At 36.9% G+C, this 26,480-nt stretch overlaps 1 protein-coding gene across 1 annotated transcript in view; it reads right to left on the reverse strand.

Moving 5' to 3' along the window:
• Positions 1-26,480, reverse strand: part of KCNN2 (potassium calcium-activated channel subfamily N member 2) — a 300,746-nt gene that overhangs the window by 46,782 nt on the left and 227,484 nt on the right. Inside the window, exon 12 of the mRNA XM_064502223.1 lies at positions 12,337-12,755. Within this exon, the coding sequence (XP_064358293.1) occupies positions 12,337-12,755 (419 nt within the window). The remainder of the gene's footprint in view (positions 1-12,336; positions 12,756-26,480) is intronic.

Raw genomic sequence — 26,480 nt, forward strand, 5'->3', positions numbered from 1 at the left:
TCTCCCCTCCAGCAGCATGATGCTGCCATGGGACTAGCATTTTTCATCTCTTTGAGATCAAATCTTTCTGTTTAACACTTGCACAGTCAACGAGGGAAATAATCTCGTTTGAATCTGTTGCTTTGTTTTGTTTCAAAAACACTCTGACAGCATGAAACAGCTAATAGGCAGCAAACTAAGGACAGAAATGGACTACTGATTTAGAATGCTTTCTGCAAGCAAAGACATGGTGCTCAAATTGGATTTTTTGATATTAATATCTGTGTTTGTGAAAAAGAGCATAGCTTTTAAAGACAACAATCAGGCATTGGTGTCCTATTCAAAAATGACACTTCCATACTGCAGAATTTTTAATTCCAAGATGACTGAGCACCAGCTGTTGAATCAGACCCATTCCTGAACTTGGATTTTCATGGCTCAGGCTGCCTTAACTTATGAGAGCGTGAGGTCACAGCTTGAACTCGCACAGGGTTTGTCAGGTGAGCCCCCAAATTTTTAAAGATTTTTAGTCACATCTCTGCTCAGGTGTTTGTTCTGTTTTGTGATTATCTGAAGCATATTACTTTGAAATTGTGTCCTTTACAGCTTTGCTGTTCTGCTATTTATGCTAAGAAATGAAGCACTCAATCAGAGATAGAAGGATGAATTAAAAATGGATGTCTAGCTACTCTGCTCAAACAGCAAGATGCAAATGTTTAATATTCTACAATTAAGAACATGTTCAAAAACGGATATGCATAAGCTAGCACTGCCTGGGGTCATAATCACTAAATTTTCCTTTAAATTGTAGGAACTACAAATTGCCCCCCACCCCCCATGATAACAGCAATTAAAAATGCTATCCCCTATTTGATTACAGATGTTAGCACAGATACCTTTGTGAGTTAACACAAATTATATTCTACATAAACAAAAGAGTGCTTCCCACAAAAATGCATTTGAGACATCATTGAAGTAAGATGAATCAGACACGGATGAATTTCATTTACATGCAGATTCTTGTCTCTCAGAGGACCTGGCAACATAGAATCATCAAAATCCCAATATATAAGCACCAGCAACTACACACTGCCTATAAAAAGGTACTTCATTAAAATCAAACAGCTGGTGGCAGCTGCCATTTTGGAATTTCTTTTGTTTAAATTAAAAGTGTTTTGTAAGAGTCTTTCACTAATTCCATCAAGTTTAACAAGGCATAGTCTCCCAACAGAGAATTTAAAATTAAAACACTTTTACTGCCATAATATTATTCAACCCAAAACCCTCTTAGTGCCTTATAAACATTACAGAGTTTGAAGAGAAAGAAAATGATTATCCTCTTTTTATTGCAGCGCTCTCTGCAACCCCTGCTGTAGACTTCTCCCCTCCTCGATATGGCCCAGTATCACCACCTTGGCCCCAACTCCTGGAAAGAACTGTGAGAAAGTCTGTACAGAGACAAGAAAAGTCAAAATTACAGAGAGGCAAGACTGCTGGGATGGGATGGTTACTAGCTCAAGGATTCAAGAGGGAAAAGCATCAGCCTGAAAAGGTATAAAATCTTAAAGGAAAAAAACAGGGGGTCCAGTCAGGATGGCTTGTCCAGCTGGGGCTAGTGAGGCATCACCTGGCCATCACTGTGGAGGCACTGGATGGCACCGCAGCAGCACTGAAGACCCATCCCTGGGAGCCACTGAGGCCACCCTTCCCCATGAGCTTAGCAAAGCCTCTCAGGGGTCTTAACAGGGTGCTGAGCGTATCAACGCTTAGCTGAGCACAGGAAATCCTAGCTATAGCTCCTGGATGTGTTAGCAAGTATATAATTGCTTTGCACTTCTAAGCCATGCACACCCTGCTCACAGAGCCCTTTTTACCTGGCTGAAGGTTACCAAACACTCTGACCCAAAAGAGGGTCAGAGTGTTACAGGTAAGGAAATTAAAGACGTAGTTAACATCATTAGTTAATCCCTGGATTGCAAAGACGACTTTGGCAAATCTAGTTTAGAGTAATCTAAATCCTAATCTTCTTATATAAAATCCTCATCTTTGAAAGAATATGTTTGTGTGTTTGGCCCACACAACTCTCAGTTCCTAGGTTTTCAAAACCTTCTTGCTTTGTACTCCAAAGTTACATACAACTCAAAATATTTTTAATGCAACTTGTCAGATGAGACAACATGTTATGTGACTATGACTATGCTCATATCTACAGATTTATCCTCAAGTTTAGGATTATTAAGAATACTTCCTAACATGATCACCATCTGCTTTACTATGCTATCGTAACAAAATATATGCAGCTTGAACAACACATCTATTACACTCCACAAACTGGGACATAATCTTGCAGTCCTGGGCCACACACAGTACTTATTAATATAAATTTCATTTAATTTATATTAAAAAATCATTGCTTTACACTTTCAGGCGATCATCAGGAGAGACTGCATCAGCATTAACTCATTATCTTCTGTCTTACTGTTTTACCTTTAACCATTCTGTCATGTCTTCTTTGTGTACTACAATATGTTGTATTGCTTCAAAGACAACATACACTATATACTTTACTGGTATATTTGCTTTCTAAATAGTCTTTTGCAAGTCAAAGTTACTTGTAAATATTTAGTGCCTTCAAAAAAAAAAAAAAAAAAGTCATTTCATGGTAATTACCAGATATCCTTCTCTTCTTTCTTTCTTCCTCTCTTTCAGACATACACACACACACACCAGGTGACTATAACATTACTTTTCATTCATGCCAATGCCAGTAACCCTGACTTCCTAGCAATACAAAGCATATTTTCAGACAGTTAAAAAATTCCCTACAACTGACACCTGTTTATATCCAAGGCTTGTCCCAATTGTGATTACACATTGAATACGTTCATTTTTGCATCCATCACCAGAGGCCTGGAAGTCAATGAAAGTCCACGTGCTTCCACAGGTTTTGCCTCAGGTCCCAAGCTATGCAGGAGCCCCATAATTGGGCTAGGATTTATTCCTGTCTCTGCCCTTATCCTCCTCAGGAAGCTGGTACTCTGGGCTTAAGATATCTTTATACCCTCATTCCACTTTTCCAGTGGTCAGGGGCTGGACTCTTTAGCTTGACATCAGAAGATTATGCCCTGGATCACCTGCTGGCCACACACAGTCCATGGCAGGGTGTACAGCGCCCAGACACCTGTGTAGCTGGCCCGTTCCAACTCAGCCCGATACACGTCTGTGGCACAGTGCTGGGCACAGTCCACAAGGAGAACTCGTGACTGACTGAGCAGTGGATCTGCTGCCCCCACCGCCAGGCTGACACAAACACAGCTTCCCATCTGCAGGTGGATTAAGACTACCGAGACCCTCACCTCAGCCTTCGGCACCTCGGGCAGCACACCTCCAAGGGGAAAAGAAGCTGATTAGCCCGGTGTCACTCCTGTCGGGACAGTGCGCACAGCCCAAACTGGTAGCACAGTTGCCATCAGTCGAACCTGAACAGTTTGTCTTAAACTGCTGTATAACATACATAGGCATCCATCTTCATCTGAATATCAGCAGCTTTCAGGAGCATTTAGCTCTCTTTCTCACTAAAATTTACTATGCTTATTAGTACTGCACTAGCATAAATGGAAGTGTTATTCTCAGGTACCACTGTGCTGAGCAGTGCACAAATACACAACAAAGCCCCTGACCCAAAAGCTTGCAGCGCAAATTGGTAAGTATCTCGGATCATTTATGTTGCACAAATAGCTTCAGTTTTCCATTAACATGCTTAGATTCAGGGAACTACTCTTGTGGAAACCCATCAAAATTTTGCCAATGGATTTCATTTAACACAGAACAAGGCTTAAAAACAAATATTGTATCTCACTGACATAAACCCTGTGTTTCACAGAGAAATAACTGAGTAGGTTCATGTTCTGTTTTCTAACTCAGGAATGGTTTTGATTGATCAGCCTACAACTAGTTTAACATCACTGTTTTTTGGAATCTAAAATGTAAGTGTAGGTGATAATGCACACTGACACTTGCACAAATAAAAAATTAAAGAAAAAGTATTGTACCATAGTCCATGCACTGAGCATCTGAGAACACTGAGATTCTGGGAACAAATACAAGCCTTGCTGGTAATAAGGGAGGAGAAATGGAAAAAAAACCACCCTCTTTTTAAAACAAATTCTAATGCATTCCTTCTTACTCAGTTACCCAAATACAAATGTGTAAAACATGTTACACTTGTTAGAATATAGGGCATTTTTAAAAAAGATTAAAAATAACTCAGTATAAACAAAATTCAGAAAGATGTCTGAATTTCAGTGCAGAAATACAGCTGAAGCTTTCCAGAAATACTACTGTTAGAATATGGCAGTTCCTGTGTTTTGGGCCAAAATGATTAAGAGATTTGTCATTTGCGATGAAATTACAAGGCAAAATGTTCTTCCTTCTACTGCTTTGTTCTCTTTTGACCAGCCATCCATTTTAAGAAGAAATACTAAGGTAAGTTCCTTGGAAGCAGACGGCAAAGAAACTGCTGACACTTCTGGCCGACTCGCAGGGAGACCTGCCTGCTGCGGCCACCCCGGTCTCACAGGCTGACCAGTGGATGTCATGTCGAGGGAATTCTCCCCAGTACCTGCTGCAGCTATCATTCCCATTTGGCAGTACCTATTTCCTGCAGCATTAACTAATTTCTTATACTCAGTAATGCAGAACAAACCATGCAGGCAGAGCTGTGCCCTTTACCGCTGTCACTAAGTGAAGAAAACTGCCCTTTCTAACCTCTCTACTGATACAAGCACAGTTTTCTTGGGTAATACTCCATTATGGCTACTGATGGGACTTCTCCACTCGCAGCGCAATGATCTGCAGCATTGGCTTTAACATAAAATCTGCTCTTTGTAATTGCCCTGAAACTTTGTTACAGAGTTAAATATCAAATGTTTCCATAGGGATTCAGAGCTTGCTAAAGAGTTGATACCAGAGTTGTACTGAAGTTAATGGGGTTGGGGATCCTTCAAAAGAGCAGTCGTAATACAAGGCTCTTACAGCTGCATGTAAACAAGACGGTTCCAGTACCATATTACCTACTAAAGTGAAGTAATTTGTAAAAATATAACACTGTAGGCCTTGTCTGTAGTACAGATTTGTCTGGAGAGCTATTCTACCCATACGCATGAAGAGTATGGGGCTTTTTCCTATAGCACCTTTTTACAGTTATTTATCTAAGTGCAGGCTTAGACCACTAGTGCGATGTCCCTGCACCACAAATTACACATTTGCTACAAATTACAATTGCAAGAACAGGCATAAAAACTTTAACAAAGCCTATAGCTGATTTTGAACTTTTCAAGGTGAAAAACACAACCCAAACAAATGAAAAAAATAAATGTACCGAAACAACAAATAAAAGAGGGGGAGGGAGGAGAATGTGGAAAAGGAAACGAAAGAACATGTAAAATATTTGAACAGCACCTTCTGCTGTTTCCCTCCATATAACCATTAGTCTCTTTCAATTACGCAGTTCCTCCCACACAAATTATCTGCATAACTGACCTTATAGACATGATTTTTTATGGCTGAATTGTTATAATATCTATAAATAAATGAATAAATGTTGTAATATCCAAGGTCAGAGTTCAGTCAGCATATCTTCATTTTGTTAGCAATGAACCGACTATCAGAATACAAACTCCTCACTGAGGTCTGACATCTAGATAGGAAGCAAATTAAAACAAATAGTAAAGCCTAAATCCCCCTTTCAGTTTGTATTTTTCACATATATTAAGCTACTGCAGCAACAAATTATATTTTGAGTTGATAATAAATTGACTTCTGCTTCAGAATGCTTATATTTTCCGTGGACTGCTTTTAAAGTAATATTGTGAATTGTTTTGACTCCTTTTGAAGCAAAATTTTCTGAATGATTTGAGCTGCTGGTTAAAATGGGGAGGAAATGAACTACTGCATTTAAAAATGGAATGCAAGGGCCAGAGGATGCATCCCTGGCCCCAGTGATGAAATGATGATAGACGAATGTCCATAAATTGCTCTCTGAAAAAGATGTGGAGTGGGTACATTCTCGCTGAACAGAAGAAAGATCAGCCCCTGCACTATGTTTTACAGATTCCAGATTAATGAAAAAAATGCATTTTGTCCTCAAAAGCAGATAAATACTACTTTCATAGATATTTTCATTCTGTTTCAGCCTTTTGTGGTTAGCGAAAAAAAGTTTTCACTTTACTCACCATTATTGTGAGGTCTTGGAACTACGTATGAGGTTTTCTACTTCATTCTAGTCTCATACAACTGTTGTATGTATAAATTCTTTGTAAATAAAAAGGGATTTAATGTAAAAAAAAAAAGTTTTCATACTTTAGTTAGATGACCTTGAAAACAGATATAAAAAGTCATACGATCATCTTTTTTAAAATGAGGAATGTTGTGGTTTGTTTTGCTTGGAGATTTGGGGTTTTTTTCCCTTTACTTTTTACCTTTTACACCCCCTTCCTCTAAGTTCGGTCTGTTATTTTTAGACTAGAGAAATACTGAACTATCTTGGCTTGATACATTTTTGTTAAGGGATGACTATACCCACTGACTTACTGCTGCAGTTATTGTTACCTTCCACAGCTAGAAGGATAATTCTGTAAATACAAAAAACCCCAAAGAATACAATGCAAAGTGCAAAAATGTTCTTGCTTTTATTCCTAAAATTCTTAATAAAACTCACTAGTAGCATTGTTCCAAACGAAAACATGAATCCAAAAGAATGACACTCAAACTCTATATGCCTTAGAATAGGTGTTCCTGTGTTCTCTATTAAATCTACATAAACTGTTTTCTATCTTCAAGCAGCTGTAGAAGAATACAGCATTTAGCTATTGCTCCTTCTGCATCTACCAAGGAAGCCAAATTTTTATCTGGATACATTACCCTCTTTTGAATCTGGGTTATGTATATCAGACATACACTGACGTACTTCTGTGACGGACTGCCTTGCTGCCTTTATTATTTGATAAAATATCTGATGTCTATTGGTAAATTTTCAGTCAAAAAGGATAATTTCACAGTTACATCTGGTTTTATTTATGAATTGCTTTGAGGTGTAAATATTATAAAAGAATGACATAACATTTACAGTCAATCTATATTGACTCTGCAAAATCAGGAACTACGATGAAACTGGAAAGCAGAGTTGTTTGATCATTTGTAGCACAGGGCCAGAGCAAGTCAAGGCGATACTAGGGCATATTTGATCACCGTGGTGTAGGACATTTAACAGTTACTTTTACAACCACTGGAGAAACCTGACTGCAAGTAGCAGATTTTGGTTTCAGTCAAACCAAGCGAAATTAAAGAACTGTGTTAAATGGACAGTACTGTCAATATGCAAACATTATTTTATCTGTTGAGAGTGATCAGAAATATTAGCTAGAAAAAGGAAAAAAATGATAGGTCATTGCTTCTGAGCTTTTGGGGCTAAAAATAGGTTTAAAACTAAATACCTAAACGCGGCTTTCTAAAAACTGCTACTACAAATCTCTGCACTGGCATTGCGGAGACTGCTGAAGACAGTTTGCAGTGTGGGTTTTTTCATGCAGTGTAACAATTTCAGATAAGGCCCTCAAGCCAACCAAAGAAGCCAAACATGTAACACGAGGAAATCAGATAGCTAGGGAAAGTTTTTTCTGCATGAATTACAACTGAGAATCTCACTGCATCCATCTGCTTGTATCGAATGAATCCTTAGCATTTGCCTAGCAGTTGTCATCTGTGAGCTGCTTATTGAAAGCCTTGAGAGGGCATCATATTTCTAAAAGTTAAGACAAATTTATTTGTAGAAAACACGAACGAACACTGAGCACTAAAGACTTTCACCTTCACAAATACAGAGTTGTCTTGTTTGTTTGTTTGTTAAATCAAGGACAGAATACAGAGCAAAAACTGAATGGAGGAAAAACGCTGACTAAACAAACTGCTCAATCTGAACTGACTTCATTGCCAAAAGTTAGACAGAAGTACAAACAGAACCAAAATTGGTGCCAAAAATGTGCTCTCTGGGGAAGCAGAAAATCCAGCTCTGTTCTCAGTTCTGCTACTGTAAATCCACAGTAACTCCTGGCATGTGATATGAGCTGTTGTGGACACACCACAGTGTAGTGTGGGCAAACACGGCTCACGTTGCCCTGATACACAGCGTACATTAGGGCCACGTTTGCATCCAGAATGCTAGGTTCTTTTTTTCTTTGCTTAGAAAAAGTAAGAGAACAACAACAGCAACTCCCGTCTATACAATCTGGAAAGGCATATTAATCCTCACAGCAGAGGCAGGTCTGCTTCAAAAGAGTAAAGTAAATCTGTCAGGCTTTTAAATGACACAATACTATGCACATTGCATAAACTTTTAACTTTTTTTGAGAAACATTTCTATTTTATCTGCTAAAATCAACTAACTGCTGTGCCCAGATCTATTTCAGTAACAAGATCATTAGGAGAGACCATGGTAAGTAATTCACTTACAGGGCTCATGATTCATGTACAGAAGTAACACATTTACAAGCACTCTAGACCATGTGCCTCAGGGATGTTATGAACGCAAACATCTATTGAGTTAGGCCTAATAAAAAATTTAGAGTTTCATTATGAAGCCCACGTATGATTGACAGCAATATACTGATGCTGACAGTTAAACGGCTGCTATTCAAACCTATGTAATGTAATCTTCCCCTCAAAATAGACATAAAAACCTAAATAAAAAAAAAAGCAAGAGTTTCTGGCACTGTATATACAGCAACCCTTCAGTGCTTTCCCCACCTTTTCCTCACAAGCTCCCTTGGCCAGATGACTCTGGAGCCTTAGCAACCATTCTGTGCTCAGCGTACACTAGCTGCCCACTGTCATCGTCTGCACCACAGTCTGCCCTCACCAATGACCTTAAACTGCAGTCCCGGAAAATACCCTGCTCACCAACACAAACTGTCACACGCTATAATTAGCTTTCTGGGAGCTAACAATAAAGCCATTAAGGCACTGAGAAAGACACATGCCCTGCCTTAGTTCAGCGTACCTCAGCTTACAGACCATTACAGCAGGGAAGCCTGTGTTCAGCACAACGCAGGGGAGTGAACTGGCCTGCTGAGGACCCATAGCCTGTCTCTGCGCAGCTTTCTGGGGAGAGATGGATGACGATGCTCCTTCACATCACCTTGCTCACTACGAAAAGCATTGCTTCCAAATCTCCTTCCATTCACAGGACAGCAATTTTTTTTTCAGTGAAACATCTCCTGATTTCAAATAGCCCAACAGTTTCAAAGTCATGCTGTCATTCAGCAGCAGTGGCTTCTGCTGAGAATCTGTGTCTTCCCAGTAAGGACACTACCTACTGCGACTAACCCCCATCTTCAAAAACAGCTGGAATAGGATGAGACTGTTAATCGTATTCCATAATTTTAATATTTTAATCTATTAAACCTTATCTCCATCATTTTGTTCTAATTTGGATGGCCAGCAAACTGCTTTAATAACAAGCAGTAATACTAAAACCACTAATGCAAAGCTTTGTGTAAAACCCCTACATAATTCTTAATGAGCTTGGTGCTAGAGTGATTCTGAGAACTCTTTATACTTAAGACCATTAACTTTCATGTAAATTCCCCCTCATCAAAAAAAAGCCACCAAACTGCTGACTAAGTCCTAATTTCTGCTAAATGTAGCAAAATATATTAGGGTTCCACATATATATACTGTTAAGTGGAACTCTTTCTAAAGGTAACATTTATTTTTTGAATCATTTTGTGTATATAAAATAGTCTATTCCATCAACTAAAGATTCCCTCTAGTCATAATTAAAAAAAAATCAACTTAAGCACAGATGAAAGAAATGTATTTAATTTCTGTAAACTAAACTTCAGCTATGGAGCAAAACAAACCCATTAAGATCCCAGGGGACATTCCCTGAGCCCGATAACCTACACAGCACAGAATGGATTCAGTGGCCTTTTCCATGAAAAATGGCTATCATAGCTATCTAGAGCTATACAAAAATGGAAATTTATTTAGAGCACTTCAGAGGGCAGAATGACAAAAGCTTTCCATTGTGCGGGGCTTGGGGTTTTGTGTGTGTGTGAGGGGGATGTTAAATGAACTTCTCTGTGGGGTAAGGACCTACATGTTTTCAGTGGACTAATAGTAACTAGGAGCTAGAACCAGTATCATTCACTCAGAATATTTATATATCCCCTCTAGGGAAAAGCTGAGGCAAAGCGTGCATAAAATTGGGTGTGCAACTAGCAAGAATGATAGGAGTATCTAACTCCTAAAGCCAAAACCTATCTCTTTTAGTGTTTTAGAAGTGTAAAATTAATATTGTTAAATGTTAAGGCACATGACCTTTGATTGGACTCCACTGACAGAAGGTAATTATACTAGGGACATATTAATCCAGCACTCAGTTCTATATTTAACTTGCTTTTAGTTTAGTTTAGTTTAGTTTTTAAAGAGTCAGTGGTTATCCAGCTTACCATCCCAAGCCTTACACTTCAAGAACAGCAAATCTAATTTGAAATGTGCAATATCTGCCACTAGTTCAGCAAAGTTCACTGTACCTGACTGCACAACTAAGCTTCTTCCCAAGGATCACATTGAGGCACAAGTGCCTCGGTTCTTGTTCAATAATTTTCACTGTGAGAGACACAAGCTTTATATGTTCATTTTGAACATGCATTAAAAAGTTAGTAATACAATGAATTTTTAATGAAGAGATTATTTCATAATAATAAAATATTACAAATTATTAACCAGTGATATATAAAATAGTGATGGGAATGGATGCTGAAGTTACTCAGAACCACTTAACAAGTGATAATTTGGGAAATTCCTGAGTAGACAAATTTTGTTGAAAGAAAACTGATGGGAACAGAAGTGAAAAATGTGAGACAAAGAGAAGGGGTTTAGCAGAAGTTTGTTACAGCTGAAGCCTGTTCAAATTTCTATTACAAGAACATCGTATTAAAATATAACTATTATAGACTAATTTGATATCTGGAATGTTCTACCTGCTCCAAAAATGGGGAATATTTTGAAACTAAAATATGCTACTGTTAACATGGCATTTTCAGAACGTACTCAAATGATTAGCCTTGCCATAACATGATGGAACTACATTGACACAGGCATCTACTGTAACAAACTATATTCCACAATTTGGGGGATATTAACAATAAAAGAAGCAAGGTCAAGATGATCTCTATATTCAGTTTATAAGATCAGCTATTTTTTTCTGTAACAAATGGAGAAGTAAGGCAATGAGTAACTTCCAAAAGTAACCTGACCATAACAGTTGGCTTGCATTTTAACTGCTGACCTAAATCAGCTAACTGTCACAAGTAACTCCTCTGAACTGTTTCCAGAATGAGCAAAACAGTGAAAGGAAGAGGAAAAACAAAATGATAACAACCAACAGCGGACATCCCTTAAATATGTTGAAGAAGGTCTTCTAGCTTAAGTAAGTAGAAATTCAACTGGATCAACTGGACAGAAATTCAGTGGATCTGAGAGCTGCCCCAGGCATTAAATCTTCCACAAAGAACCAGCCTGTTTCCTTCAAGTTAGCCTGTTTCACACAGCGAACATTCCCAAGCAGTCCTGTCCAACCAAAAGTTACCTGCTCATTTCTTTTTTGTTGAAGGTATGCTTGAGAAACTCAGTTTCAAGGTGTCAGCACTGGTATCCATATGTTCTGCACCTACACTGAAGTTTGGGGGAGGGGGAAGTTTGAAAACTAGGTGAAATGAATGAAAATCTGTTTCTCAAATGCACTTTTTCTATTTTTAGGGAAAGAAAAAAAAATAGTTACATCATTGTAACTTCTGCTTCTTCCTGTTTTTTGATCTTGACTACTCCCCAACATTTTTGCACTTTCATTTTTTATAAGGGACCATAAAACTACATTTTCCATTGAAATTTTCCGTGGCTATTTCATCTGCATTACTCTCAATTAAATTAGCTCACAAACAACAAAAATGAAAGCTGATATCAACGTAGAGTATCAACAACTATTGTTAAAGACATGTTATGGCATCTGTCCCTTTTTAGCAAACATATATAAAGTTTGATCAAAACATCGAAATCAAGTTGCAATGCTACAGTAAATGTTGTGGCACAACTCTTTTTAGAAAAGTTCTTCAGATTAAAAGGTGAAGCACTCCTGACAATCTGTTGTCAAGCCACCCAGCACTCAACACGAGTGCTGCATGAAGGACCTGCAAGCTCCATTCCATTAAATATTCAGGTCACCTCAATATAAAACCAAAGAAGCAAAACAAGAGAGAAAAATAGAAAGAACGAACCAACCAAACAAAACAACCTTACCTTTCACAAGCTCGGACAGTCCATGCAGCAATTATCCATAATGAGATACTAAAAACCAACAGTACAGTTCCTGGGCATATTGTCATTAAAGTCTTCATAACAAAACGGGTATTGAAGTTTATCTTATTTAATGCTCCAATGCTTCTAGATGAGGCATCAGTGAAAAGTTTGCTATGCAACAGCATAACTCTGGCAATAAGATATAGTCTTAAGAACATTGGTATAGATAAAATAATATCCACATCAGCTGTTGTTGTGGATGGAGCGTAAGAAAAGGCGAGCCGGGCTGTCCATGTGAATGTATAGTTCCCAGGTATGGGATGTATAGCACACACCAGTATTTCCAAGCAGATAAAGAAAATACGCTCATAAGTCATGGCTATTCTCCAGTCATCTGCTCCATTGTCCACCATGAACAACTGAAATAATAAAATATAAAGTTAACTTTAGTACGTCATTAACAAACCTTGTTATTATTCCATTTAAAAAAAACATAGCTTTCAGAGCTGCTAATGACCACTAAAAATAAAAGAAATATGCCATTTCAGCAAAGGACCATGAAGTGAAACACAATTTTGGCCAAGCCAAAAAGAATTTTTTCACTTTTTTTTTAAAACTGCATATAAAACTGAATTTCCACATACTATTTACTAAGAATTTCTCATAATCCTGTGTAATTGTGATTTCTTATTAAAAAAAGAAAAGAACTCTCTACCAATTAAGCCTTTTCCCTTCAAGATCAATTGGTTATTCAAAGTTCGGAAAACTGAGAAAAAATTAAGAAAGTGTTTTCAGGATGGAGATTTAAATTACAAATTGAAACTACTTTTTAAGGTACAATGTTTAGTTTTATTTAAAGCATACCCACGCTCCAGCCAGGACAAGATTATAGCTTCAGTAGAAATATCCAAGCTTTCTTCCAACTTGTAACTTCAGGTACCAATATAGGTCAATGCAGGCTACAAAACCATTCAAAAATTATCTAAAAGGTTAACTCATTGAAAATTAGTTCACCTGTAGCTCTACTGCTGGCAATACCTGAACTAGCTGTTATAAAGCTAGGTTGAGCATGTTTAAATGAATGGTAGTCACACCTTCAAAAATTAAAAATAAAAATAAAAAGCATAAGCCTACATATACCAGAGTAGTCCCAGACAGCCAGGTGATTCTATGACTTGCTGAAAACTAAATGCGCTTGTAAGTCCTTACATGATCAAGGGCTTCAGTTTACCATCCAGGAATGAAAGTAACCAAACATTTCACACTGTTTAGTAAATGTTGTTCCTGAAGGTTTACTAAGTAAATAATCGAGTATTTGTCATTAGCAGAGAGCAGGGGTATGCAAGAAGCTGCAAATAAGCTACTTTCGGGGGGGGGGGGGGGGGCAGAGAAAAGAAAAGAAAAGGAAAAAAAGGAAAACAACCCATAATACAAAGAACACATAAATTCAGGAGCAGAAGGCTGACCCACTACTACAGTTGTGGTCTGAATTTAGGTGAGGCTGTTCAGTAGGTAGTAGTAGATTACTCAAAATCCAAAAGCAATTCAAGGGCTGAGGAAAAATACCCAAAGAATGCCCTCCTCAACATAAGAAAAGTATTTCCAGCATGCTACACACCATATAATGGGCCAAACAATTCCTCATCTGCATTACTCTTTGTGCCTCTTCATATTCTGAGAGTTTATAAATAAAAGCCTGAACTCTCTGTATATGTGCTTTAGAGACAGCAAACACATTCTACATCTTCCTGCCAATACATTCAGTTTGTTTTTCAGAAAAATGCTCCAGTCTTTTGTTTAAGAAAGTGATGACCATAAATTAACTTTCTGGTAGTTCAACTGACTCTATAACCTAAGAGAAAGAAAGAAGTTAACCACAATATGAAAACAAACCAAACCAAAATAAATTCTTGTATTTGTGGACCTGTTTTTCACCCCTTCGTGTTTTCTCTCTACCTCAGGTATAGTTCTTACCTCCACTGCAATACTATTAAAGCCAAAGAAACATAAACAGTGTTGAATTAAGAAAAAGAAACATACTCAATGAATTCAATGTATGCAACATTAGCACATCCACTTTATTTTACTTGTGGTCTTTCTGAAGACTTTGTATGCTAGGCACAAAAATTAAACAGATACTGGTAGGAAGGCCAATCTCTCTCTTTAGTTATTTGTTCATTACCAAAAAAGAGTTGTGTTTGCACTTACTAAATGTACTATTTGATATAAAGAGCCAAACTTTCAAAATACAATGAGGCTCAAGTGCATTTGGTTCTTATGAATAGCCCGTAAATGCTGTCAGTCACATCACGGAAATGGTCAAACAGCTATACAGAGGTCCAGGTATTTAAAGCACTCATGATACAGATGAATAGTATCAGCTTAACTGGAGAGGAGGTACATAATACCAAATCCCTCAATTGCTGTGTGGTTTTCTGAAGAAATGAGTAAGTGAACAACACAGCTAAACATTTCAGTTCTCAGATATATTCCAAATGCACGTTAGGTCAGCAGTGTTTTACAATACTTTTTGAAGTTGCACAATTGCTGAAAAAGCAATAATCTTTTGTCCTCTCTTTCTGCCTACCATCCTCACAGATTTCAATACGAATACTGCATGCAGAAAGGCAGCTGAAGAAAAATGATGCTTTAAGTACTGATTCAATTTAAAAAAATGAGAATAGAAGAATGTTGAGTTAAACTTAAACATTAAAATTTGATCTTACAATTTTCATAGAAGAAAACGTTATTTAATCACCTTGGTTTTTTTTAAACTTTAAGACTTCATTATGGAATATATACTTGAGAACATATTCACTTGTCAGCAGAAGAAATCCCAATGCACTGCAAAGAAAGAAGTTTCTTGGTAGTGTTAAGTGGAATATGTTATGTTTGTAGACGCGGAAAATCCCTATCAACTTCTCTTGACCTCAGTGATGCCAATTGCTTCTAAGAAAAATAATATTTGAAAGTGATAATACCTTTGGCTGTCACATAACAAGATTTAGGAGGTGAAAACATGAAAGGTAGAAAGCATTAGAAGCCACAGAGGACCACAGATCCACTACAAACATTTTTGTTTCCCAAAAATATTAACATTTCCAAATCATACTTATGAGGTGAATTTCCACACAAATCTGCGTCTCCAGAATCAAACAATGAAATGTGTGAATACCAAACATTCTGGAACAAATACGGGCCTCTAAATTAGGCTGTGGGTAACAATTAAAATAGAAAGTACTGAAAATACATAGGAATTAGTACAGGATTTCACGTACATTTTATATACCTGCAATTATGCAACCTAAAAAAATGCAATTCTTCATTTTTAATTTTGAAAATGCAGTGATATTTGTGCATGTCTGCTTGCTTGACTATGTGTATTTACTATTCAGAAAGCACGGAAGGAAAATGAGAGAAGGAGACAAGTAACAGCTGAATAGCAAAATGTTAAGGATACACATATACCCTCTGCTGCTGTATATATACATATATACCCTCTGTTATAGTAACCACGTATTAATTTCAAGATACTACTCCCCATTTCAATGGTGAATGATGCTAGTAATAAAGAGAGAACATGCTCTTCCCATAGAACTGAATCCCACAGCCTACACAGGAGGCCAAACTCCATTCAAAGCCAAAGACGTTATGCCTGATAAAACCTTTTAAATTTCTCACATTAAAGTTCAGTGTTAGACTAATAATTTGCTGTTTCATGTCAGTGCTCTTCAAAGCATCTTCTAATAAAGAACTATCATATACTTTTACTAAATCTGCACTCTACAAGATAAATTAAGAAAAGTTATTTTCATTGAAATTATATAATGCATTCCCAACATGTGGAGAAACACGAGACGTGTGTCAGTCTTAAACAACAAACAAACCTGATGTTTCTATTGCCACACAGTATAAATGTAAAAATAAATAGTATATCATAGATATTTATATAGGTGTGCATATATTTACATAACAACATTTTGTATTAAATTCATATAACACCAGATTAAAAACGAGAAACAAATTCAGAGTAGATAGATTGCACACAGTGACAACTTAGATCACAGACTCCCTGAAGTTCTTTAAAACAGAAGTAGAGAAGTTAATGTTGTAAATGATTCATGTATCAAAACAAATTCATACCAGGCTATAAGAGCATGCTGGTGGATGCAGAGCAAAGGAAATTGTCCAGTTTCTAAGCATGCCTCTACAATCCAGGTAAAAAAACAAATGTGAAAATAATAGCACTACTCGGCTCTAAGACTGTGAGGGTATGTTAACACAGAAACACAAAGGAAGCAATAAATGATAAAGTAGCATCAGCGGCACTGCTAGAGGCATTCCTTGCAGAAAGACAATGAATTGCACTCACGAAGGCAGTGTGGCAATCATTTCATTTAAAAATCCAGATTTCAAGCAGTTAAATATTGGAGATACTTTAACCTTCTAAACCAGAACTATCAAACAAGCAAGCCAAATATAGCAACTGTGGCTGCTGAGCTACAGGACTTTTTGACCAAACTTTTTTCTATAGTTTGTAGTCCCAAAAATGTCACTTATACAATCAAAAACAGCACTATAGTAGTCAGAGAGGAAGAAGGTATTGCTCTCATCTCACTACTACAGTCAAGTTATGTCCCCACCTCTTTCCATTAAGTACAAATGATTGAAAACTATTTGGCAGTTGGAAATAGAGATCTTAAGCCTTTAACACTATTTCCCCAGAATAAAAGATGAAAAAGACCTCTTCCATTATTATCACATGGCCTGTAAGTTATTCAAAAGCCTGTCCCAGACCTTGGAGCGCCTGCAGGAACTCGTGAAGGTTACTGGACTCCAAACCCCGAATACAATCCCACAGAGCAGAGTAGTTAATGAGTTTAAGTCCTGAGGCATCAAACACCTTTTGCACGCAAGCACAGAAGGCAAAGAATAATGTATTTCACAAAACTACATGTAAGGTTGGCTAATTTGTATTTTCTAGAATGCTTCCCACATCCACAAACTTCACATCCATGTGTGCTTTTGAGTAAGTAAACTCAAAATATACCCATTGAAGACAGCATTAAACCTGACCATTATCTTCAGGAAAACATATGTAACTGAGGCTCTGACCACTTAACAGTCTTTGTGTACCATATTTTCAAAAGTGCAGCATCAAAAATTGCTCATTAAAATATATCCAAAGAATACATCATAATTACTTTGCAGGGCACACACACACAGAGGAATGTAACCACAACCACCTCGATAAACATGTATGCGTTATTCAACAAACTTACCAGGTTTGCCCATGTCTTTTTTAATCCCTGTCCCTCAGGTCATTACAAAAAAACTAGCCCAAATATTCTATGAGAATGATTTGGGTTATTTTTTTTAAACAAAGAGAAGACATTTATGATCATGTAAACAAACAAACAAACAAATTCCGCATGCCCATATTTTCCTTCTGTTTTAAGTAAGATACAGACAGCATTCTTTTTTCCTTTCTCTCTCCAAAGATATTCTAGGGCATTGCTCAGTATTTTTAAATGCTACAGGCCAGACTTTCAACTTTATCGTTCATCTCAGATGACTATGAGGTGTCTTAACCCTTGACAGCCTACAATGCCAAGGAATTGCACTCGGCAATTGCTGGGATATATGGATTTTCCATGCATGTAGTTCTCCCTGTATATTTGTGCTTCAGGGACCCAAAGCGTCTAAGATGCTCCTAAAACGACAATCCTTTCTATTCAGCAACACTTTATGCAGGAGATAGTGTCAAGAAGTGAAATCCAAAGGCTCCAAAGGAAAAAAGGATGTTCTTAGATATCTAGATTTCTTCCCCAGTGCAATGGAGAAGAAACCCCTGAGGAAAGCATAATTATATAATGGACTAAGAAATCCTCACAAGCTTATGAATTTATAACATGATCGAAAGAATTTGATAATGAGCTTATTATTATTAATAGAAAGAACTGGTTTTGACCAAAAAGATAATAGTTAAGCCCAAAACAAAAGATCTTTACCTTTTCATTATTAAAAAGGTATTTCATGAGGCAATTTCCTATTTTAATTTAGTTCAGACTCTTGCTAGAACAATCACACTTGAGCCTCCTCACATTTGTAACCATGGGAGATATTTAGTTATATGAACTTTTATGAACCTTTAAACCAAATCAGTTCCAGAAATAAAAGTCCACTGCCCAGGGTTACCATATTCATCTGAGATACTTAGTAGATCCATCAGCAAGTGACTGAAGTAAACATACTGAATAAAGAGTTCTTTCAAAGTCAGTATCTGCTACAGGTATTTCTCCATTTTAATAATATTCTTCATTTAACAGTTATTCTATTCTTAAGTAGATTCAGACCCCATTCTCTCCAGCAGGGTAAAACACAGTAAGTTCCTTAAGTTACCATATTTGGAAAGCTTCCATCCAGTACAAACAGTTCCCAAAAGCTCTTGTGACTGGGTTTGACAGTCAAAAACGTCCTGCAAGCTGATGAAGAAGGAGCATTACTTAAACCTCTGAATAGGATATCGAGCATAAGTGCAGGAAGAATAATAAAGTAAGAGCAGTTTAGGTAGAACTCCTGTTCTTTTCCTTCTCACAAAGATGCAAAACAGGAGGAAATGGGACCAGTGAACTAAAAAACTATTTTTCTTGTTTTATACTATGTGTTGTTCTGTTATTTAAAACATAAGGAAGAAATAAAAAAAGAAAAGTAAAAGAAGTGTATGTTATTACAAAACAGATATGTTTACTAGCAAATACACTGGCTGATCCAGAGCTATCCAGAGTAGCTGCTCCATACAACTGACAGAGGTGGAGTAAAAAACATACACACCTTTAAAACCATACTTCTGTTCCGAGGAATTTAAGGACAGAGCAGGTTACTTGCCTGTAGCAAGCCTTTAGGAAACACTTCAACCAAGCTTCTTAAATACAACTTGTGCAGAACCCAACTCCCATTTGCTGCCTCTCCACACTACTCCCTACTTCTACCTGGCCTGTTCTGGCTCACTCCCACCTCTAAGAGAAGAGACTGTAAAAGGACATTAGCTATGCCAGCTTTATTACACCTGAAAGCCAAAGTTGCAAATAATTTGCACTTTCACAAATATAAGCAGCAAATGACTGCACTGAACAAATTTAAACCAAAAAAAAATTCCAAAAGAAAATATCTATTTAAAAACATTTGCTGGTCTTTTAGGTGGCTTTCTGTAACTGGTATGCTAATCTTGGCAGTACTAGTATGGAAGCATTGGTCAGATTCCAGAGTTAGGGATGAATTTCATTTTGCACTGAAGCAGCAATTCCAAAACTTTGTGTCTGAAGGACACAGCACATCTTCCCACAAAATAACAGTACTATTTTACAGAACTGATTTTTAGAATAGATCCTGTAAGAAACCTAGTGTTCTCTGTCATATTTCTTCCCCAATTCAAGTATCTCAGACATAAAATAACTCTGATTCTACAATCTTCTTGTAGAAGCAAAAGTCACTGAGAACCATCTACAATTCAATATTTTTGTGTGTTAATTTTAAATCATCATTTTACAATTTTTCATTTGGATTTGTTTTTCTTCATTCAGTACTAAAAATAATTTGTTCTACAGATCACTGCATGATGAACTGCCATCTCCCAAAACGGCTGCCATCTGCCACTGTTCCCAATGTGAAAGAAGCCTCACTCTCTTCAGGGAAGATCAGCTTCATTACAACTGGGAAAACTGAAACCAATTAGAAAAAGGATGTATTTACTGAAGAAATTGGCAATATTTTTGCAAGGAAATAGATGAAACACAAGTTAAAGGAAGAAACACCGAATCTGAAGCTAGATAAAATGAGTTCATTCATTCATTTTGCCAAAGGAGTACCCCTGTGACTCTAGACCTAGGAACTTATTCTAAAAAAAAGACTGATACCAACACATCATATACGCAAGAACCTTCCTTCCGAGTTCCTCCTTTAGTGTTTATGTATGACTTATTGGGGGAAGTTTGCATGCTTTTTTTTTAAGCTGGATTTTATTTAACTGGTGATGGGTGAACACACATCAGTACCATAGGAAATATTAGGTCCCTGTAATGTGTCTACCATCTCATAAACACAGTTAAATTGGGAACTTAATTTAAGGTTATACTTAAAATAACTCCAAATACAGAAATGTAAAATCTAAGCATTTAAGCGTTGTCCTAAAGCAGCACCATTTAAATAAGGTAAACGTCTTGGGCAGCAAGAGAAGTAGAGTGGGGTTAGGCACACTTGTGTATTTAAAAATCTACATAAACTCCATCATGCTTTGATCCTGACTGTATAGCCGCAGTCCTGCAAGCACTGCCTCTATAATGCATGCTGTCAGGCAACACTGGGGAGGGAGCAGCAAAAAAGCAACCATTTAGTATCTGTTATCTCCTTGAGGCCTAAAGTGGGCTTCTGGCTAAACCATATAGCAGATAAAAGAGTCTTCATACTTTTTCAAAGATTAAGTGAAAATATCTTTTGGAGAGGTAACTTTCAATATCAGGTTGAATAAACATGGACACAAGTGATGCATTGCTTTAGAGGTAAAAGAGTTCCACTTGATGACTACCAGTTATGGCTGAGGCTGCTCCATTAGCACAAGTGACTTAACTGAGCCACCTGGGTTCGCTGAGGAATTCTCATGCATAACAAAACAAAAATCCCAGCATATTCCATCAAACACTTCCCCTGGCGTACACCCTTCTTGAGGCTGCCCTGTTACTATCTGAATTTTACAGCTTCATCAAATTTGTCTGGTTTACAGAAACTCTCTCAAGTAAAAGATGCTCTGTCTACCCTCAAAGTTACTGGGGTTTTTTTTTGTTTTTTGTTTTTTTTTTTTTTAAGTCTGCAAACCAAATAAATGAGTTTGAACTGAGCGCTGCCAACCCCACCATCTTCCATGACTTACAGATAAAACTGCTTTCCAAAAATGTTTTAGAAAGCTTTATTTTCACAACTATGTCCAATGGGGCAGTCCAGGTCAGCAAAAGCCTTATGTCCAGCAGTGAACATAGGACAACACTAGCCACAACACATCTACAAAAGTCACAGGTGAAACATAAGAATTATTAATTCTGGATGAGCTAACTGACATCTCTTATCAGAGGCCAGATATAAAAAACTGTTCATCTTTTTTTTATTTTGCTTCTAAGTGCCAAATGGTAGGAGAAAAGAATGGCCTGCCAGCTCCCGACCACACTGCTAAATTTCTCATCTGGCTTTGCTGCAACCCTATTCTGTTGCTGGGAGGCAGACAAATGTCTATTCATACATGGCTGCAAATAAAGATGGATAATCAAACATTATCCTATCTCACAACCAAATCTGGAATGTAGAGTGGCCATGGGTAATCTTCTTTCAAAAAAACTTTTTTTCCACATCTTGCCATTAGACTATGTTACAAGTATTTGGAAACTGAACTGGAAATAGCTCTGGCCAAGCACAGATCTATGCTACTGTGTAAGGACGTCAGAATTTTAAGCTATAACTTTGCATAAATCACAACAGAATGGAAATTGTCTTGTACCATACAGCCCAAAACTGAATGAGAACAAAAACAGGGAACTTTCTGTGAATCCACTTTACCCCATGATACCATTCCGATGAGGATCATATTTTGTAGTAGAAGTCATGGAGCACCTTTTCAGATCTGGATGGATGAAAACAACTCCTATGTCAGCCCATTCCTTATGCAAAGCCCAAGAACAATGCTTGGGCAGTATCCTACAATCAAACAAATAGATGCAGCCACAGTCTGGCTGTAGTAGCTACACAGCCAAAACAGAATTTAGAGCCACACGAGCAAGCAGGAGAAAGAAAGAACAGGTACAGAGCCTCCTTAACTTTTTCATAAATCCATGTCCAGTCAAGAATTTTCAAGTCTCCTTGAAAAGAATTTTTATTAATAACAAACTTTGATGTGAGAGGGCTTGAAAGATCAAACCCCTAGCATATCATGAAGACGATCTAAATTAAAACACTCCAAAAATCCCACTAATTTAGACACTTTCACAAATATGAGTTTTTCTTGGAAGTCATATTTTGTCAAAACACACCTCAAATGTGCACAGCTGATGTAAAAAAATAATAACTAATGGTATGTAGAAATTCATCGACAACACTTTTGATGCAAACTTCAGTAATAACCTAGGTGCTATCAGTGAATGATCAGTGATGGCTATTATTAATCACATTTATTATTTGTTTCAGCTGAGAAACAACTTACCATGTGGTGTCTAGACACATATGAACATCCCAGTCTTTCTCCAGTTTCCCAGACTGAAAGCAGAGTTCTATGCACGCAGGTTTTACAGGTGCAATGGTACAGGCTGAATCAAAGCTACTATGCGATTTTTGTTGTTGTTTTTAATTAAAGATATGCCTCATTCCCTGGCTGCAGCAGATCGTATTCTTAAAAGCATAATGATTTGTCTCAAAACAACAAATAACATTCATAGGCTGGGGTGAATCTTTGTATCTGTTAAGAGACTGAAGTTGAAATATTGGTTCACAACACATTATTCTAGTGAAAGACCCTACTGTCAGAGGTTGGGGTAGGGCAGATGGAAATGACTGCATACACCCGCAGTAATGTTACATGAAAGAAGTTGTGGTGCTATGAAAGCTGGAATAAACAATTGTAATAAGAACAAAATACTTCAAAAGATCCTTAACAATCTGATTAGGATATATTGTTGAGCACAGCATTCATTTTACATTGCATCATCTGGGAACGTCAGCTGTTCTTGAAAATTATAGGCATAGATGGTTGACAAGAACAGCATTTTATTTATGTGAAATATGACTGGTCTCAGCATAAGACTATGAGCTAGGCAAGCCTGAGCTTCAAATGTAGAGATGAAGCCATTCCCAGATTACTTCCAAAGCACTTGAACTCTTAGTCTCGGTCTTCCCTTTGTAAAACCATCACTTAAATGGCAGAAAAAAAACATGAGGATTCCTCTGGGTAATTCCCTTTGACAATGATAAATGCAATATAAATGCTTGTTATACATGCTTTTCCTTTTCTACAGGCTAACTTACACCTGCCCATTAAAGCATATAACTGATGTATAGCTGTTCATGGAAGACACACTGCTACACTTAAAAATACTACAAGCAACCATACTTACTGCAGACTACAGGTGAGAAAGCTCAGGAAGCTCTATTTCCACAGGTGACAATACAATCTATGAATACGAGGCTATGTACGTTTATTTCTCAATCATTTTTATTTTAAATATGCTCTCTTACAAGCAAAAAGTCTTCCTTTTCCTCTGATACCGCTTCTGAATACCCAGACTCACCTATTGCCTTCAATAACTTTGTCATATGTGTTCAAATAGAATTCAATAAATAATTCTGTTGGTCAAGCATGTAACACAGAACCCAGCTCTCCCCTTTTCATCAGGATAGCTCTATAGTATTAACAGGAATGAAAGCTTAAAAGGTACCACTGTGACAGAGTGGGTTTCCTTTAAATAAAAAGGCTCATTTGGAGAAAAAAAAAACAGAGTGAAATACTCCTTAAAAACTAAGTGTAGCAATATTAAAATACAAATATAAGTTATTTAAGGCCTAGACACTAGTTTTAGTTCATATGGAACTCATAGATATATTTCTTATCTATCATGCAACAGTTTACTACTTCTCCAAAAGGGATTTAATTCTGAAAGGTCCTGCACTCCCCACCAAATCAATGAGATAAGGAAGCATCTTAAAAGATGCACATATCCTTCTTCAGAATTCAACCTTCAAGGAATATCAGACTTCCACACTTTTTTTTTTTTTTTTTTTGCTTTTAAAATGTCAGTATAAAACTATTTTTATTAAGGACTATTTTCACACAAACGAATGAGAGCAATTGCAGGGACTGTTCAAGGGAAGAGATTCAATGAACCAATAAGCTACAAATATGTGATTTTCAGTAACTATATTTACACAGTGTTCTCTAAAGTATAGATTTATTATATAAGGTGAACATTTTTGGTTGCAAAACTCTAGGTTTAGATACATCAGTTTAAAGTGAAAAATGCTTATTTTTACTACTCACTTTAGACAAAGAGTTCTAAGGCTGTAGAACATGCTGTCATGACAATCTCTTCTCAGATCATGACAACCATAAGAAATTACTTAATGCACTTTTCAAAATTAAAATAATTGAACAAAATCAGTTTTTTGCCTCAGTAAAAATACAATGCCCACTAGAAGTAAAATTGGATACTTCACATATCACATTTTTTGAATGGAAGTTTTCCACTCACCTTTTCAGTGTAATATAGCTAATACTATTAAAAAAAAGAAGAAGAAAAAAGTGATATTTAACACTGTTTTTCTTTATGTTGTCATGATGTGTAACTTTTCCCCTTTCAACAGAGCAGAACTATAATTTACTTCCTCACAAAATTATTTGTTTTTCTGCTTGCTTTAGAGTTTATTTTCAGTTAATAAAAGAAATGTTGTACAATGACCAATATATCTAGCTTACCTGAAAGCTAATTAAAAGATCAATTATAGCCTCCTCTCTTCAAGGTAATTTATGTCTTAAAAGGAGCTACACAGGCTCAAAGCAGCAATTCATCCTCTAGTGAGGGAGCATGACAAAGATTTTTATCATCAAAATCAAGGGTGAAAAAAGCTGATTTAACTTGTACAAAAACTTCCACACAGCTTCAACATACTCCCAAGGCCTACACAGCAGCTATTGCTGTGCTGATCTCTGCTCAAAATGGATCATACACGTGTCTCAAAACAAATTCAAAGGCCAGAACACCACATGTAACGTATTACATATAAACCATAAACAGAATCACAAGAATGTTAATCTACATTTGTAAGGCTTGGTACTCCGTTCACTTAAACTTATGTAAACCAGAGCTGCAGTCAAGTAAATGAGGTAAGTTTCAATAGTGAAGAATCTAACGCATACAATGCTTTTACATTAAGATGTGCATGCAAAATGCCTCTAAAATAGTACACAACAGCTTCTCTGTTGATTTCAAATAAGCTAAGTAGTGTGTACAAATTCATGATCTGGTCTCCAGTTACAAACGTTCTACCACTGTGTGTAATAACATTCCTTCTCACACTTTATTATGTATTACTATGTCTTGATGAACTTTGAACAGCCTCATGACAGAGCACTGAGAACAACAGTGCATTTCAATGGCCAATGCTAGTGATTGTCGGGTGAACCATTCAGCAGTCTGACCATCAGATACAACCTCTTCCTATGCCCTAATGGAGGCTGTTGAAAATAACCGTCTTCTACATTTAACTTAAATGCAAAAGGCCTCAGATCCTTTCAGTTGCTTTTCATTAGATGCTTGACCAATGCTAACGGATTCCCTTTGCTGCCTTCTGTGCCTTACAGCGCATTAGAGTGCTGATTTTCAGAGATGCTGGGCATCCGTAACTTTTTGTAGGTCAGAGAGTTGTACAGAAATAATCTATTCAGAAATGCACTCAATGGAACTAAGAGAAAATACTTACCACATAAATAGTCTAAAGTGTTAATTTGTCAGGATATGGTCTCTCTAGATTCTTATACATGAAGCCACTGTATCCTGGACCAAAACTGCCACATAGTAAGTTTTGCTATCGTCTGATCTATTAAAATACACAGAAAAATTTCAGTAATTCTCATCAAGGTTTAGCTCAGAATAAAATGATTACTCAAAGTTTATTTGTTGATTTTCAGCTGTTATTCAACATACTTGCTTTCTGTGCTAACTCTTAATCTACCTCATTTGTTTTCACAGCAGCAATAAGTTTTACAGACTGTATTTGTTAGTCCTGACGATACAACATACCTAAGTAAAGAAAAGCTAGATTCTGTTTCTTTTGGCACAAAGTCAACAGACTTCCAAAATGAGAGACAATGAGGTAAACGTGTATCACCACAGTGAAGGCAAAAGGATTACACAGACACAAACAAATAAATAATTTGGCCAGCAGAATACCCATTATTGCTTGTGATGGGAAACGGTAAGAGTTTAACTTCTTATTTGTTAGTGAGCACAGGATTTTTACTGAAGAACTTTACACTGATGCCAATAAGATAATTAAAGTTCCATAAACTGTTTATTATAATCATGCATTATGGAATTTCTCTAACCAATAAGTCA

This window comes from Dromaius novaehollandiae, chromosome Z, assembly GCF_036370855.1.
Source record: "Dromaius novaehollandiae isolate bDroNov1 chromosome Z, bDroNov1.hap1, whole genome shotgun sequence".
NCBI classification, from domain to species: Eukaryota; Metazoa; Chordata; class Aves; order Casuariiformes; family Dromaiidae; genus Dromaius; species Dromaius novaehollandiae.